This window comes from Dreissena polymorpha, chromosome 4 (genome assembly GCF_020536995.1).
Source record: "Dreissena polymorpha isolate Duluth1 chromosome 4, UMN_Dpol_1.0, whole genome shotgun sequence".
NCBI classification, from domain to species: Eukaryota; Metazoa; Mollusca; class Bivalvia; order Myida; family Dreissenidae; genus Dreissena; species Dreissena polymorpha.
In genome coordinates this window covers 97,985,119-98,003,803 of record NC_068358.1, presented here as the reverse complement: position 1 = coordinate 98,003,803, position 18,685 = coordinate 97,985,119, and the positions used below count along the sequence as shown (strand labels likewise).

The 18,685-nt window shown below is 36.4% G+C and overlaps 1 protein-coding gene across 3 annotated transcripts in view; it reads right to left on the bottom strand.

The window, feature by feature from the left end:
- The window catches only part of LOC127879856 (ankycorbin-like), a 43,125-nt gene extending 24,972 nt beyond the window's left edge, over nt 1-18,153 (bottom strand). For all 3 annotated transcript variants that reach the window (XM_052426925.1, XM_052426926.1, XM_052426928.1), the window contains exons 1-9: nt 17,916-18,153; nt 16,012-16,142; nt 8,590-8,678; nt 7,471-7,535; nt 7,022-7,150; nt 4,400-4,506; nt 3,785-3,879; nt 3,144-3,281; nt 2,259-2,341 (exon numbers count right to left, since the gene is read on the bottom strand). In XM_052426925.1, coding sequence (XP_052282885.1) covers nt 2,259-2,341; nt 3,144-3,281; nt 3,785-3,879; nt 4,400-4,506; nt 7,022-7,150; nt 7,471-7,535; nt 8,590-8,678; nt 16,012-16,142; nt 17,916-17,984 — 906 coding nt within the window. In that variant the 5' untranslated portion in view covers nt 17,985-18,153. The remainder of the gene's footprint in view (nt 1-2,258; nt 2,342-3,143; nt 3,282-3,784; nt 3,880-4,399; nt 4,507-7,021; nt 7,151-7,470; nt 7,536-8,589; nt 8,679-16,011; nt 16,143-17,915) is intronic.
- Nucleotides 18,154-18,685: the final 532 nt, after the last annotated feature.

Genomic DNA, 18,685 nt, shown 5'->3' with positions numbered 1-18,685 from the left:
AGGATGACCTTGACCTTTACCTTTCACCACTCAAAATTAGCAGCTCCATGAGATACACATGCATGCCAAATATCAAGTTGCTATCTTCAATATTGCAAAAGTTATGGCAAATAGTGAATGTTTGACGCAAACACTCTCACAAACACACAAACCAACAGACAGGGCAAAAACAACATGTCCCCCACTATAGTGGTGGGGGACATAAAAGTGTATGCTACTGATGGTGTTGCTTTCTTTTAAAGTGATATTATGGGCATTTTTCACTGTTGAATTGAGCTGAAAAGAATTAACAGGTCAAAAGAGTTAGTTTAAATGTGGTTACTGACCAATTATCTGCAATTCATTTTGCTACCAGTTGTTTATAAAAAAATATATATTATTTTCGATATTTTACATGACTGGTGAGTCCTCTAAGCCGAAATGATCCGTAAAACAAAATAGTGTCTTTGTGTCATATGAACCAATCTGCACTAAAACTACATGTAGATTCACATCATATATCGAATCATTTCTGTCGTCAGATGTCAAACTGAAAGTACGGTTGATATTCAAATGCATTATTTTTCTCTTTCCGGGATATTGTCTTAGTATGTTGATGCTGCATTAACAAATAAAAGTGTATATGAAGTGAAAACACCAAAAATAAACAACGGTAACGACACCTACAAACTGTTAGATGCCCATAATATCACTTTAATAAATCATACATTAAATACATAATAAACGCTGAAACTTGAGGACAGAATTTTCTGTGATTGTCCATAATGGGTCCATAATGGGTCGAGTTCCAATCAAGAAGTTTAAATAAGAAACCCAGTACAGAGTAAAAAACAAGAAACCGTCGGAGACGGGTGATGCTCCCCAAAGGTTTTTTTGTCACAATATTGCACTATATATTCAGATAAAAGGAAACGTCTTGAGGGCACAGTAGTTGGGGGGACAATAAATTTTTTTCAGAAAATTTCAAAGGGCCATAGCTCTGTGAAAAATCATCCGACCAGAACCTGCTGATAATATGCACATCTCCTCTTGTTAGTGAAGCTTCCCATAAAGTTTCATTGAATTCCGGTCATTAGTTGCTGAGAAATAGCCCGGACAAAAATTGTGCACGGACAGACGGACGGACACACGGACGAACAGACGAAGTGGCGACTATATGCTCCCCCCAAAAAAAAAAATTTGGGGGGAGCATAAAAAAAACAACACAATGTCCCATCATACCAATAATGTTAAAAGTTTATAAAAAAAAAAAAAAAAAAAAATTGCATGAAAACAAAATTGCTTCAAGTGCTGAGCAATCTAAAGAAGTAAAAACATTTAAAAAAACAAACTATTTCTAGTGTCTAAAGAAACAACGACCACAATATTACTAATTTTCTAAAAATTAAACATAAAAATGTTGTAGCATCTACTCAATTTGCCAGAATAAAAAAGCTTATCATAAAGCACCATTATATGAGAATAGTGCAAACATTCTTATTTATAACCATCCAACACTGAATCAGTTATTTATTTATTTTGTTTAAACGTTTTTTTGTTAATTGATTTGAACAGTTCATTTTAACTCGCACTTAACATGTTGTATGTTATGGTAAAAAATAATCCAAACACAACTTAATTATTTTATAATTCTTATAGTTTTTTTGAAGCCTCAAGTCTTAGTCATTTGATGGATGCAAAACAAAAATAAATGACATGAAGTAATCCTTTCTCTGAGAAAAATGAAGCTTAATGCATGTGCTTAAAGTGTCGTCCCAGATTAGCCCATGCTTTAACCCTTTCAGTGCGGGAACCGACTTTTGAAGGCCTTTGCAAACAGTTTAGATCCAGATGAGATGCCACAGAATGTGGCGTCTCATCTGGATCCAAACTGTTTGCTATTCTTATAGTATTTTTAGAAAAAAATCGAAGAAATGCTAATTGTAGAAATTCAGCAAACGACATTTTAGCAGACGTTAAATTTCCCAGCATGCAAAGTGTTAAACACATGCTAATCAGGGATGACACTTTCCACTATAACAGAATTGTTTGTTTAGGAGGTCTCTTCTCACAAAAATCCATTGTCGGCGGAAAGAGTCGTCACTGATTATCCTAAACTTTTAAGTTTGCAGTTCGGGACAACACATTAAGTTCATGCACTAAGCCCCGTTTTCACAGAGAGCGGCTCATAATGCATGTGATGCTGGTATCTGGAAGGCATAGTGCAAGGAGGACAAGCAATCAAAATCAATGACTACAGTTCCACTGCTGCCATTTACCTTGTCCACTGGATCCCCTACGGAATGATGGTCGTCTGCTTCCACTTCCACTGGGCCAGGAACCGGAGTGAAATCATCAGAATCTGCAAAGATGAACAGAGTTCAGTACAGTTAACCATTTACCCCTTAGATATTCAATTCCTGCATTTGCAGTTCCTTACAAAATCAAATTAAATTAAAGACATTAATCTTTGATTCAAGTTTTAAAGGCTTCATTTCCAACCCTAAGATATTAATGAGCAGCAAGCAGCTGAAAATCTTAAGAGCCTGTGAGTAACTCATAGGCTGTTCTGGTTTTATACTGGTTGAAAAAGCATTTTCACTTTACATCTGAAAAAAATGTTAAGTTTCTGAAAAGTAGAATTTGAAATGTGTCATGCAGCAAAAGTCTGACAGACCATTCAAAAGCTGTATGGAAAGAACTTTCTAAGCAATTTCACAAATCTTACAGATAACTGTGATGCAGACTTTACAGGAAGTGAAAGCATGCAAGTTCTTTTAATATAAATGTACTAACATTTAAGCCTGTGCTCTGGAAAAAGGCCATGCATGTGCATCATGTAACCTCTCAGATTAGCTGATAAGTCTGTGTGGACACTTTCTGCCCGCACTGAATTTTCGTTAAAAAGAACATTTCTTTTAATGGAAAATTCCAAAAAGCGGAAAGAAGACGTCACTTGACACATATGCATTAAGCCCTGAAATCTCAGAGCAGAGCTCATATCAACATTCAAAAGAAACAAGCATCTTTGTTTAGCTCTGTTCTTTGTTGGGACAATGTTATAAATTTACAATAATTGACGCAGATCTAGCTACCAAGTACAGTAACATCATGCACCAAATTTACATAATCAACAGCATATTAACAAGTGTAACTCCACTAACTTGACTTTGCCCCGTTGGCGGACTGGGCGCCCGCCGTCTCCTGTGTGACCGTCCAGGCAGCCTGCGCAGGAGCCCTCTGGAACACCTCGGTCAGCTGAGCAAATCCCGCGTCCAGTCCATATGCTAAGGCATCATTGCCTAAAAACAACACAATGACATCAGTGGAGAAAAAAAACACAATTCAAGCTTTGTCTTTGTTTAAATTCTGACTAATTTTAAAAACTTTATGTTACATATTCTTGCAAAATGCCCTATGCCATTATACATTACATGTATAATTGTGATATTGATAGTGTAAAATTGTTTTGTAATTCAAATTACTAATTGCTTATATTGAAAACTGTGAGATTAAAAAGTTTCTATAAATAGCTTTACAATGTCTCCAATAACACACATCAATATAACAGTCTTTCAGCAAAGTTATCGAATTCAACCCTTTTAAAAGTTAAACAATCAGTGGGGAATCAGAAAGATACAAAACTGTTTGTTTTTGTTGGCTACATTAAATATTGTATTTGCCTAAAAAGACACTAATTGAACCATTTTAAATGCCTAAAAGTCCACACAAAAATGGGTTGAAAAAGTTGTACCTCTTTTATCATTAAAGATTTATTTTCCTGCCAATGAATCCTTAAATTTACCTGATTTATCCTTCATTTTAGGATCAGCTCCTTTACGTAATAGAAATTCACATATTTCCACACTGCCTTTCTTTGCTGCTGCCATAAGAGGTGCACTGAAATCAACAAAAGTATCCATTTTTGAAAACTAATTATGTACTTAAACAAACCAATTATAGCAGTAATTACTGACCTAGACTTGTTACAATTCAATACTGATAAAAGGTTGAATGTTCTCACATTATTGTGATACAATCAATGAAGCAGTACTATATTTACTTGTAGGAATGTTATTACAAAATTATATGAGCTATTTCATCTACATGCAGGATTTGACATGATTGTCGTAGCATACAGTATTTAAATACACTAACTTTTCAAGTTAGAGAGCTTTTTTTGCTTTTATCACATGCCTTTAATCTATAAAATAAACTTTTCATTTAAGGAAAAAATATGCAAATTTCTTTCAATTAGTTGTAGTTCAAGTAGTCAATGAAAATGCTATAAATGTAATATTACATTGGAGAAACAAGGTATACATGTAGAAGTTGAAATGTAAAATTAGTAACTGATCTTTCACATTGATTGAACATTGATTTAATTTCCTAAAAATAAATGAAGAAGGACATATTTTACATTTGGCTTTCATCTGAAGCATTGACATTGGCCCCATGGTCAACCAGCTCTTTGCAGATTGGAAGATCTTCAGAAAACGCTGCATAGAACAGTGGTGGCTTCCCTGTCTGAAATTCAGGTCAAGGTAAACACAAAGACAACAAAGTAGAGCAAATGACCCGCCTCATGCAAAAATAGCCAAATGCAGCCAACATAGCTCCATACCTGCCTGTGCATGTACACAATCTGGTCAGTGGCTACCCTGTCCACTAATGAAAACACAAACATTAGGATCAATTAAAAGGGATAACGAAGCATCTGGCCAGACTGTGAGGATGCACAGGCTGGTCTTGACTGACACTGGCTGCATATGGAATAAGACACATCTTGGCATGACGCTGGTAAATAATATATGAGCCTTGCAGTATGCACAGGCTTATCAGGGACAACACTGTCCGCTTTTTTGATATTTTTCATTTAAAGAAAGTCTCTTCTTGGCAGAAAGTGTTGTCCCTGATTAGCCTGTGCAGACTGCATAGAAAAATATGGGACGACACTTTACGCACATGCATCAAATCCCCTTTTCACAAGGCCCTTTTCACAAGGCACGGCTAATATATATATATATATACACAATTTTATTTATAAATAAGTTCTTTTGTCTATGATTGCTCTGGGCCAAACATTAATTAAAACCGTTCTTTTTGTTTTGTTTTTATTTAATTTAAGGGACCACTAAAATGTTTTGTGTTTTTTTTATCATGATAATTCTTTTGCATGTTAAATATTTTTTTCCATAACAGAAACCTATTCTGCCATAAATTTCAACAATCATCTGTGTGTCACACTTAACAACAAATATTTCAAACTAAAATATTGTAACTTAACACTTTGATAGTCCTGAATGTTAATGGTGTTCACAACAAACCATTTGATGAACATTTATAAACCTTTTCCCAAAATAATAATTGCTACATGCAACCAGCGTAAAACCAAAACAGCCTGCAAATAACTAGCAGTCTGTGCAGGTTTTATGATATTTGCAGCTTAGCAGTTTATAAGGGTTGGTAATGAAACCGTAAAAACTTAAATCTTTTTACAAAGGTCTTTGTTTTAATCTTGTTTTCTTATGGAGTACAAACAAGTTGTCTGGTAGCTTATTGTGATTGTAGTAGATAAGCGCAATCCAGGTTAGGTATTTTAATAACGTTTTAAATGTATAACTTAAAATATATAAAAAAAATTATGATAACTAGAAATGGCGCGGCAGAGGCCGACGCGTATCCCCACGACGCATGTTTGACCCAGGGGCGCCCCACGGTTGGTAATGGGGCCATGCATAGTTGAAATTGACCGTATTTTCATAAGAGAAGTTCAGTATCAATTAGAAGTGAATCCGTGGAGAAATGAAGAAGTTAAGTAAAAAGCAATTTTGGGTGGGTTTGGCCTATGTGGGCGGGGCACCCCAGGGTTGGTAATATTGTTATGCATAGATGAGATTGACCGTATTGTCATAAGAATAGTTCAGTATCAATAAGAAGTGAATCGGTGTAGAAATGAAGAAATTATAGTAAAAGGCAATTTTGTGTGGGTGTGGCCTATTTGGGCGGGGCGCCCCAGGGCTTGTAATGGGGCCATGCATAGTTGAGATTGACCGTATTGTCATAAGAGAAGTTCAGTATCAATTAGAAGTGAATCGGTGTAGAAATAAAGAAGTTATAGTAAAAGGCAATTTTGGGTGGATGTGGCCTATGTGGGTGGGGCGCCTCAGGGTTGGTAATGGGGCCATGCATAGTTGAGATTGACCGTATTGTCATGCATAGTTGAGATTGACCGTATTGTCATAAGAGAATTTCAGTATCAATTTGAAGTGAATCGGTATAGAAATGAAGAAATTATAGTAAAAGGCAATTTTTGGTGGGTGTGGTCTATGTGGGCAGGGCGCCCCAGGGTTGGTTATGGGGCCATGCATAGTTGAGATTGACTGATTTGTTATAAGAGAGGTTTAGTATCAATTTGAAGTAAATCAGTGCAGAAATGAAGAAGTTAATGTAAAATAACATAAAAAATGAGTGAAAATCTCTGACCCGGCCCCGCTCCAACCCCCATAACTTTTGACCCAGGGGTCAGATCAAAATTCCAAATAGTGCAGGGTCGCACATATGTTCATAGTTACCATGTGTGTAAGTTTCAAGGTTCTAGTGCTTATAGTGTAGGAGGAGATAGTGGCCAGGATGGACAGACAGACGGACGGACGGCGGAGATAACCACAATATTGAAAAGCGTGGGGATAATTACGACAACTTCATATGACTATTGGTAGCAACATCGCCCAAAATTCACAACACACATCAAATGCCTATCTGAGTTGTAAAGGATTAACCCTTTCCTACTCAGAACCAAAGTGAAAATTGCCATGTGCAAACAGCATAAAACCAGAACAGCCTGCGAGTAACTCGCAGACTGTTCAGGTTTAATGCTGTTTGCTGCTCATCAGTATCTAAGGGTTGGATATGAAGCCTTTAATATTTGAGTCTAGTAAGAAAGGTCATTAATAAAAATTAATCTTCTGAGGAACAACAATTGTGTGAAAATACGTATCTAAGTGGTACAGGGTTAAACCACATCAGAGCCAATGTTTACCTTGTCTCGGCTGTTAGGGTCAGCCTTGTTTTTGAGAAGTACTTGAACACAGTGGAGTTTTCCTCGTACACAGGCATGGTGGAGAGCCGTTAGACTGAGGCCATCCTTGTGGTCGATTACCCCACCCGCCTACAATGACATCAACAAAATGTGCGTGATACGTTCAGGAACAACTGGATTTATTGCAGGTGCATAAAGTGTCATACCTTATGAGCCTGTGCAGTCTGCACATATGAGGCTATAAAGTCTGCATATGCTTATAATGGAAAACGCTTACCATATACACATGATTTTGATTTAGAAGAGACCTGATATATGCTTTGGTGCTTTATCTGCAGATATTCATTTGAACAAGTTACAGAGCCTTCTGCCATTATAGTGGTTCAACACTAATTTTATTCCATGGAAGATACACATGTATCAATAAGTTAAAATAACTGATGACATACCTGTAGAAGTTTTTCTACAACTTTTGGATGCCCATCTCTGGCAGCTATTTGGACAGAAGTATTACCTACAAAATGATAGGAATCAAATATATAAGCACAGGCTAATCAAGGGCAATACTGTCCACCCAGACTGGGTTTTAATTAAGATAAGACTTCCTTTGCATAAAAAAATCCATAAAAGCATTATGTAGTGGGACACTTAATGCACATGCATTAGGCATAGTTTTTCCAAAACACATCTTAATATATGACAATCAGAAATGGGGCCCTTACACAATTAAAATTACCCCCCCCCCTCCCCGGTATATACTTTTTTAATGTATCATGAGTGTTATAATTGTAAACGAAGCTACTTGTTTTTCTCCTCACAAAACAAGTCAGGGGTGATGTTCATCTTCTATGCATTCTATTACCAAAAAATCAAAGCACAGCAACTGAGTGAACATCAAATGGAAGTCAATGGTAGATTATTTAACTCTTACCACTTAAATACGTATTTTGACGCATTTGTGGTCCCTTAGAAAGTTAAATATATTTAAAAACTTTTCTTACTATATTCAAGTTTTAAAGGCTTCATTTCCAACCCTTAGATACTGATGAGCAGCTAACAGCATAAAACCTGAATAGACTCCCAGTTACTCGCAGGCTGTTCTGGTTTTAGCCATGTTTACTTAGGCTCTGAGTGGGAAAGTGTTCATTTGATTTATTGATATCAAATTTTTAGCAAATTTTTAAGTCTGCAATAAAATGACACTTTAAAGGAATTTTAGCAAACAAATTAAAAACTCTTAATCAAAATGTATTTAAAACTTATAGAAAGAGACACATTCAATTTAACCCTTTCCCACTCAGAAGTGAAGTGAAAATGGCTATATGCAAACAGCATAAAACCAGAACAGCCTGCGAGTAACTTACAGTATGTTCAGGTTTTTTTGCTGTTTGCTGCTCATCAGTATCTAAGGTTTGAAAATATAGCCTCTTAAACTTGAATCCAGTATGAAAGGTCTTTATTTAAATTTAATTTTCTGAGGGACTATAAATGCATCAAAATAACACGATTATTTGGCTGTCAATTGTGAAAAATGTTTTCAATGTGTGTACTTTTGACAGTTTACTGACCTTGTATGGCTAGGACGTTAACTTCAGCACCATTAGAAATAAGTAGATCTACAACCTCAAGGAAACCAAGATGGCAGGCCACATGGAATCTGTAACAGAACCAAGAAATGTACATAAATTATAACAGATTCAAAGAGTGTAAGGAATCTAAAACACAGTTATAATTTGTCTCCACCATGTACAGACACAGTCATGTACAATATACATGTAGCATAGACTCTTATGTTTAGTAATTGATTACTCCAATCAATTTATGCAGAACACAAAAATTGTGCTTTTCTTGCCAGCGAATTGATACCAGGTTCTTAACAATAACAAACTGAAGATACTCAAGGGAAAAAGAAGAACTCAGAGGTGTAGTGATGTCAAGCCTTCATGATCTGTTATAAGGTACTACAACCATTTTTGTTATCTTGAAACTTTTAAAATCTTTATAACAAACAGAAGGCATTTTTGTATGTTAAAATTTGCTATGAAGTACTTCTGTTATTGATTTTAGAACATGAAAAAAGATGAAAACATCACGAGGCAAACTGTCCGACTGAAAGCTGCCACACTGGATGCAGTGCTCCTTTGTTGAAGCAAAATACTGGGGAAAGGCTTGTGTCTTATAATGGTGGATATTTGTGTTACATTAGTTCAACATAGATCATTGTATCAATAAAGTTATGGTTTAAACAGAAAATTTTGAACAGACTGACAGACAGATAGATGCATGGGAATGAAGACAGCCAATATGACTGCTGGATGCCACCTTCTTCAAGAGGGCATAAAAACTTATAAGAGATCACCCGCATTTTACCATATTAAAAACACTCAACAATTTAACAGCAAAAATATATGCAATTTCAAAAAAAAAATGTCTCAGTCATTCATGTCATTTCTAATTAAGATCATATATCAAAGGTTACAACACACATGACACACCTAACATTATTTTACAACTTTCAGCTTATCAGATGAAAATGAAATCAGGCAAGCAGTTTATTGGTTTACAAACGCATTTCAATGTGCAGTAAATGAACTGTGAATCCTATGACAAAGACTTCAATTCTGTTGGGTTTAAAAGATTGAATGCCTCAGATTTCGAGATATGGGCTATAATTTAATATCTCTGATATATGAACAAATACTTACATTGATTTTGAATATGGATATAACTTTCAATAGGATAACATCCCTTGAGTCAATTTTGCATTTCCTCCTTTGTAGTTTGTAAATATGGGTGTAGTTTGAAATGATCTGAGACATAATAACACAATTTATATTCTTGGTACTGAAGACTTAATGTGGAAATCAAATGACATAAAATATTATTAAATGATGATATTGTGTAAGTTATAGTAGTCATAACTTCATTTGCTGATCATCAGTATCTTAGAGTTGGAAATGAAGCCTTCAAAACTTAAATCTAGTGAGAAAAGTCTTAACTTAACCCTTTGCATGCTGGGAAATTTGTCGTCTGCTAAAATGTCGTCTGCAGAATTTCTAAAATTAGCATTTTCTTCTATTTTTTTCAAAGAATACTATCAGAATAGCAAACAGTTTGGATCCTGATGAGACGCCACGTTCTGTGGCGTCTCATCTGGATCCAAACTGTTTGCAAAGGCCTTTAAAATTTGGTTCCCGCACTGAAAGGGTTAAAAGTAACTTTGTAAAGGACTACAAACACATAAAAATACGCATCTTAGTGGTAAAGGGTTAATCTGTAGATTCTTATTAATTACATAAATATTTGAACAAGCAGTAGGGGAAAAATGTCTGTTCAAAGGATTTCTAAAATGACCCCACACAAGTTATGTTACCAGGCTGGCAATTGAACCAGCCATCATCTGACTCTTAGTCAAGCACTGTACAAATTCAGTAAGAACTTCGCTCCACTAATAGCAGTAAAAATTTCATTAAAATGACTCAAGTTTAAACAGTGTTTGATTTTTAAAGTATTTTAAACAGTTTGGCTTAACTTGAATCACCAATATTCATGGGCGTTTTCGAAACCTAGAAAATTGTGTGTTACATTTGTACTAGTTTATAGAAAAATTATGAAAATGGGTGCATGCAATATGAAGCATGTGTAAATGTAGCCCCAGAGCAGACTGTGTTTAGCAGATCAGCCTGCGATATTTGCAGTCTGCGTTTATCAGACCAGCCTGCAATGTTTGCAGTCTGTGTTTATCAGATCAGCCTGCGATATTTGCAGTCTGCGTTTATCAGATCAGCCTGCGATATTTGCAGTCCAATAAGGAGCTATCCTGTTAGCTTATGAGACAAAAAACACACCTTAATTGTCACTTGATAGTGGACATGGTAGCTCCTGAACAGACTGCATGAATCCACAAGAACCAATTTCAGTGTGATAGTGGACATGGCAGCTCCTGAACAGTCTGCATGAATCCACAAGAACCAATTTCAGTGTGATAGTGGACATGGCAGCTCCTGAACAGTCTGCATGAATCCACAAGAACCAATTTCAGTGTGATAGTGGACATGGTAGCTCCTGAACAGACTGCATGAATCCACAAGAACCAAATTCAGTGTTTGATAGTGGACATGGAAGCTCCTGAACAGACTGCATGAATCCACAAGAACCAATTTCAGTGTGATAGTGGACATGGAAGCTCCTGAACAGACTGCATGAATCCACAAGAACCAATTTCAGTGTGATAGTGGACATGGAAGCTCCTGAACAGACTGCATGAATCCACAAGAACCAATTTCAGTGTTTTTTTCGATATTTTGGGAATGGGGCTGGGTCCATTTGGATTGGGAAAAAATCACTGTGTTAAATTAGTGTTGTTGTTTTTTGCAAACAATTGCTTAAAAAATGAGAATTTAAGTGTTTTAAATATTAAATTTTAACCTTAAATTCTGAATTTTTGGTTCTATTTTGAAAAAAATATATATTTTGTTTCCGTTGGAAATGGGGCCGGATACCCGACCCAATTTTGAACAAAAAAAACACACTGATTTTTGAATGAATATTTTATCAGTTGCTCTAAATCAAAAGTCAAGAGTATGTATCCCATTTTTAAAGAGGAAGCCATTTATTCTTAAGGAGAAACTGGTCAGTAAAATGGAAACTAAAACAGTACAAAGAAAGAATAAGTATCATATTAGCAAATAAGTCAATTTACATTAATGGTTTCTGTTAAACATTCTTCGAGGCATTTGCAAACAACTTATCGCAATTGTAAACAAATTGAACTTTACTGTTCAACAGTTTAGTGGATCTTATCTTACACATAGTATTGGGCCCTGAAATACTATGGGTAAATATAAGACACACTTGAGAATCACATTCCTAACGAAAATTATCATTTAAACACTGGCTTGCTGACAGATTTGTGCGATACTTTTAATATGTTAAAAACATTTTAAACACAAAACTTTGTAGCTTTACTAAAGCATATATATTTATCCCCACGTTTTTCGGAGAAAAAGTGGGGATATTGTATTGATGTGCGTCTGTCCGTCCGTCCTGGCTACCTGCTCCTCCTACACTATTAGCACTAGAACATTGAAACTTACATTCATGGTAGCTATGAGCATATGTGCAACGGTGACAGTGACGGAATTTTGATCTGACCCCTGGGTCAAAAGTTATGGGGGTTGGGCGGGACCGGGTCAGAGATTTTCACTCATTTTTTTATGTTATTTTACATTAACTTCTTCATTTCTGCACCGATTTACTTCAAATTGATACTGAGCCTCTCTTATGACACTAAGGTCAATCTCAACTATGCATGGCCCCATTACCAACCCTGGGGCGCCCCGGCCACATAGGCCACGCCCACCCAAAATTGCCTTTTACTATAATTTCTTCATTTCTACACTGATTCACTTCAAATTGAAACCGAACCTCTCTTACGACAATACGGTCAATCTCAGCTATGCATGGCCCCATTACCAACCCTAGGGCACCCCGCCCACCAAAAATTGCCTTTTACTATAATTTCTTCATTTCTAAACTGATTCACTTCAAATTGATACTGAACCTCTCTTATGACAATTCGGTCAATCTCAGCTATGCATGGCCCCATTACCAACCCTGGGGCGCGCCGCCCACATAGGCCACGCCCACCCAAAATTGCCTTTTACTATAATTTCTTCATTTCTACACCGATTCACTTCAAATTGATACTGAACCTCTCTTATGGCAATACAGTTAATCTCAACTATGCATGGCCCCATAACCAACCCTGTGGCGCCCCGCCCACATGGGCCACGCCCACCCAAAATTGCCTTTTACTATAATTTCTTCATTTCTACACCGATTCACTTCAAATTGATACTGAACCTCTTTTATGACAATACGGTCAATCTCAACTATGCATGGCGTCATTACTAACCCTGGGGCGCCCCGCCCACATAGGCCATGTCCACCCAAAATTGCCTTTTACTATTATTTCTTCATTTCTGCACCGATTTACTTCAAATTGATACTGAACTTCTCTTATGACAATACAGTCAATCTCAACTATGTAAGGCCCCATTACCAACCCTGGGGCGCCCCGCCTATAATAGGCCACACCCACACATAATTGTCTTTCACTATAATTTCTTCATTTCTACACCTATTCACTTCTAATTGATACTGAACTTCTCTTATGACAATACGGTCAATCTCAACTATGTATGGCCCCATTACCAACCCTGGGGCGCCCTGCCCATAATAGGCAACGCCCACCCAAAATTGCCTTTTACTATACTTTCTTCATTTCTACACCGATTCACTTCAAATTGATACTGAACCTCTCTAATGACAAAACAGTTAATCTCATCTATGCATGGCCCCATTACCAACCCTGGGGCGCCCCGCCCACATAGGCCACGCCCAACCAAAAGTGCCTTTTACTATATTATCTTCATTTCTACACCGATTCACTTCAAATTGATACTGATTTTCTTTTATGACAATACAGTCAATCTCAACTATGCATGGCGCCATTACCAACCCTGGGGCACCCCGCCCACATAGGACACGCCCACCCAAAATTGCCTTTTACTATAATTTCTTCATTTCTACAGCGATTTACTTCAAATTGAAACTGAACATCTCTTATGACAATAAGGTCAATCTCAACTATGTATGGCCCCTTTACCAACCCTGGGGCGCCCCGCCCATAATAGGCCACGCCCACCCAAAATTGTCGTTTACTATAATTTCTTCATTTCTACACCGATTCACTTCTAATTGATACTGAACATCTCTTATGACAATACAGTCAATCTCAACTATGCATGGACCCATTACCAAACATGGGGCGCCCCTGGGTCAAACATGCGGCGTGGGGATACGCGTCGGCCTCTGCCACGCCATTTCTAGTTTGGCATGTATTGAAGGTTAAAATTTGTAAATGTTAACAATGGAACTAAATACCTCCAGTAAAAAAAAAAGAATACAATTAAAAAAAGAAAAAAAGTAATCCTAAACTGTGCTCGAACCACTGACCACTGGAGTAAAAGTCTAGCGCTTTAACCTGCACTCTGCCAACCGTACTCATAATAGTCACAGGTGTATTATATATTTGATAAAAGTAAATCATTAAATCATTTTGCATTTTTAACAATTTATCATTTTCAGGTTTTGATATCGTAAAAAGATGCATATATTAGATATTTTGAGCATGATAAATGTTCAGTATTACTGTTTCCTCACAAAAAGCAAAACTACAACAAAAATTTGCGAATATGAAACAATTTTTTTTATTTTGTCAATTTACCAAAAAGTGAAAAGGTCCCTTAAGCGTTGAGATTGTATGTGTCTGCAAAAATGAACAAACACACCTTGTCAACATACCAGTAGTGAAAATCCATGGTATAAATCCTGTTATTAATTATTTATTTACCATGAGAAAAATGGTTTTGAAACGAGTGCATTCATGACTCACTTAAATAATATAAAAATGAAACTTGGAAATTCAGCGTTCAAAAAATGGATGATAATAAAAATAATGGTAAATATGACCCATTCAAACATAACCGAAAGTTAAGTATTTAAATACCGCATCATCTGATAATTAAAGTTGAAATTCCATGCATACATGGAAACAAAACCAATATAATGCCTCATTACAGGGCTCAGTCTACGTTCAAATTTTAAGGGAGAAGTGACTTCTCCCTCAGCTTAAATTAGGGAGAAGTGAGGCAACTTAAAGGAGAAGTGGTTTCTGTTCAGCGTTTCATCAACTCTTCACTTATTTTATTCCCTCATTTCACCAAGCCTATCATCATTATGATTAATCAGAAACTACTCACATTTGTCAGTTTTGAGGAAAACATAAGCAACCATAAACAAACACACTTAAGTGTAATCTTTGTGTTATTATTGTATTTAACTGACTTTTAATTAATATAATATCTGTGGCTCAAAGTAAAATCTCAAAAGGAGTAGAAGTCACTTCTCTTTAATGCAATTAGAGGGAGTAGTTATATCCCACGTCTTCCTCATAGCTCAGCCCTGCATTTAAAAATTTATATGAGCCACTCTCTGGGAAAATGGGACATCGTGAATGTGCCTGTATATATGAGCCACTCTCTGGGAAAATGAGACATAGTGAATGTGCCTGTATATATGAGCCACTCTCTGGGAAAATAAGACATAGTGAATGTGCCTGTATATATGAGCCACTCTCTGGGAAAATGAGACATAGTGAATGTGCCTGCATATATGAGCCACTCTCTGGGAAAATGGGACATCGTGAATGTGCCTGTATATATGAGCCACTCTCTGGGAAAATGGGACATCGTGAATGTGCCTGTATATATGAGCCACTCTCTGGGAAAATGGGACATCGTGAATGTGCCTGCATATATGAGCCACTCTCTGGGAAAATGGGACATCGTGAATGTGCCTGTATATGTGAGCCACTCTCTGATAAAATGGGACATCGTGAATGTGCCTGCATATATGAGCCACTCTCTGGGAAAATGGGGCATAGTCAATGTGCCTGTATATATGAGCCACTCTCTCGGGAAAATTTTGCTGAATGCATGTTGATAAAGTGCCCCATCTCAGATTATCAGGGAAGACCCTTTCCGCTTTAATGGAGCTTTCCATTTGCAGTCCGCACAGGCTAATCAGGGACGACACTTTCCGCCTAAACTTTATTTTTGGTAAGGAGGGACTTCCTTGAAACTTAAAATACCATAAAAGCGGAAAGTGTCGTCCCTGATTAGCCTGTGCGGACTGCACAGGCTAATCTAGGACGACACTTTACGCACATGAATTAAGCCCAGTTTTCTCAGAACACGACACATTTAATGGAAGTCTCACCTAAAACAGTTCAGTCTAAGCAGAAAGTGCTGTCCCTGATTAGCTTTTGCAGACTGCACAGGCTAATCTATGACAACTTTTGAAGCACATGCATTAAGCCCTGTTTTCCCAGAGCAAGGCTAATAAATCGTTATCCAACTACTTACACTGAGAGTCCTTTGGGCCCCAACTTTGTAGGATTGAGACTTTTCTTTCGAAGAAGCTCATCAATTTTTTGGAGATCATTGTTTTCTGTCGCTTTCATTAATTTCTCATCATTTTTGCTCCATTCTGATAGCTGTAAAAAGCAATTTGATTTTTCAAAATAGTTTTCAAGGGGGGGATCCTATTTAATTGTTAATTAAAAAAAAAAAAGTAATGGAGTTTAAGCAAACAGGGGTTTTTATCTGATTTTGGGGAAAGGGCCTGGCCTTTTTTGAGGGGAAAAAATCGCGCCAAAAGCCGGATTTTGGGGGGAAAAATGACGCGAAACGCCAGATTTTGGGGAAAATAAGGAAAATTTAAAATAATCACTTATTATTATCACAACATATTTTACTGTTTTTAAAACAAATTCAAGGCAACAGATAATTTAATGATGCAATATTTTGTATTTTCTACACTGGATCAGGTTAACTTATGTATTTAAAGGTTAAAAAAAAAAAAAAAAATTTAGGGGAAAATCATTTTATGGGGAAATATTTCTGTCAGAGGGGAAAAAAAATTCTAGGGAAAAGGGCCGAAATTAGGCGGGTCTTTTAGAAGGAAAAAACCCCTGGCAAAGCACGTAATTTTAAGTTAAATGTGCATACTTTGTAGCTCTTTAAAAAATAAGTTAATTCATAAATCATGATTCAAAAAAGGCAAGATTTAGGAGATAAATTTCAGTTTTGAATAAGAACTTCAAATGACATGTTTGCTTAAAATAAGACCCAAAACCCTGAGACACTGCTGTTATCAGTAAACCAATATATGTTGCCATTTTGCAGCAATCTGCAATAACCGCAGCACTTAATAATATTGAAGACATCCTCCTACCCCCCCTCCCACACACACACATGGGTATAAATACGAATATATATATATAACGTATATATTCTTAAATTAAGCTGTATTCACAATAGTTACTAGAATTACATTACGGTATATATTAAGGTATTAAACTTAATGACACTTGTTTTTTTGGACACAGGCCATTTATGTAAAGACCGGAATACCATTACCAAGTACAGCTCGCAAACAATGACCTAACACACTGACCTTCGTGCAAGAATATGTTTAAGTATCGTTATGAAGAATTCTTGCATTTTGTACAGGAATCATGTTAAACAAACAAAAATCATTTACTTAGGCCATCATTTAAAATCTATTCATTGGAATCAAATGACATGTTGTTTCTTTCATGCAAGTTTCTTTTACATGAAACCTTTCAATTTATACTAACTATGAATCAATGCCTGCAAATAATCTAAATAAAAAAACACATAAATATATACTGTTCAAGCTAAATACGACCCACAAATGATAATTTTGCCAAAACATGCATCTACAGGTGACTAATCCCACATTTATATTTTATTAACAGCTTGATCAAAAGGAGCTATTTATGAAATAGTGTCAATGAAAACGTATTGCCAATAAAAGTATATATGTCTTTCTTATGATGTAAAACAAATAATGGCCCAAAAAACGTAGGTCTGTGCAATTTAGTTTATTCCTATTTATTTTAGGTGGATTACTTAGAAAGCCTTAAGTCTTATTCAAAACGCTCTCAAGTCCGTTTCCTGGGACTAGAACCAGTACTTCGTGTCTATGGGGGAAATCTATAGAACGCTCCCACAATTGGGATCGAACCCATGACATCCTGGTCGCTAGGCAGACACCATATCCACTACACCACTGCGAATCGACTCTGTGCAATTTGGATGTGTCGATCGAGTTACTTCCAGTATTTTGCCAACAAACATGTTCATAGAACTCAGTTTAAATGTAGGACAAAATTCAAGATTTCACAAGAGTCAGGTTAACATCAGCAAACTATACATTAATCATAAAACCTGCTTTAACTCACATCAGTGGTGCTCTTTCGAAACTTGAAGAAATTCTTCATTTTCGACGGCTTGTGGTCCTTCTTTGACATCTTGTCTTCTAGATCAGATTGCCTGCTTCTAGATCAGTACATGTGCTCAAACAATTGATGAATGACAGGTTACAATGCACTTCAAGACATCAGCCAGGTTACAATCAACTATGAGACATAAGCCTCACATTCCGGAAGATTCTCTCAAAACATTGGTTGCATTGTCACAGGTCTGGAAAAGTGAACAGTTAATATTCTTTTTTATGTTTACTCTTTCATAAAAGCATGCATGTCATTCATGGTTATGTATAGGGAACACATAAACATTCTATCATCAACTGTTTAACACAGAGACAAAACCAGGGAGAAACAAACTGGTATATGTTAAATTCTGTAAACAACAAATTATAACAGGGCTTAAACGATAGGGGACCAAAGAGTAATTGTACTGACATTACAATTTCCTTACATCATTTATTTATATGTTAAAATAGATATTTCACGCTCCATTGACGAAATCCGCACAAAAAACATTTACCCCACCAAGTGGTGAGCATGTGAAATTTACGTCACCAATTTTAAAGTTCACTACCTATGTGAAACAGAAGCTGGTCTTGAAACAATACAGGCCACATCTGTTAAGCTGTTAGAGAACAAAGGAATTGAATCTGATCCTGACATGATCATGGAGTGTCTCCCTATTTTTTGTGTTTTTTTTGCTTGATTTAACACTTGAAACCCTCATGTAGCATCTCCAGATT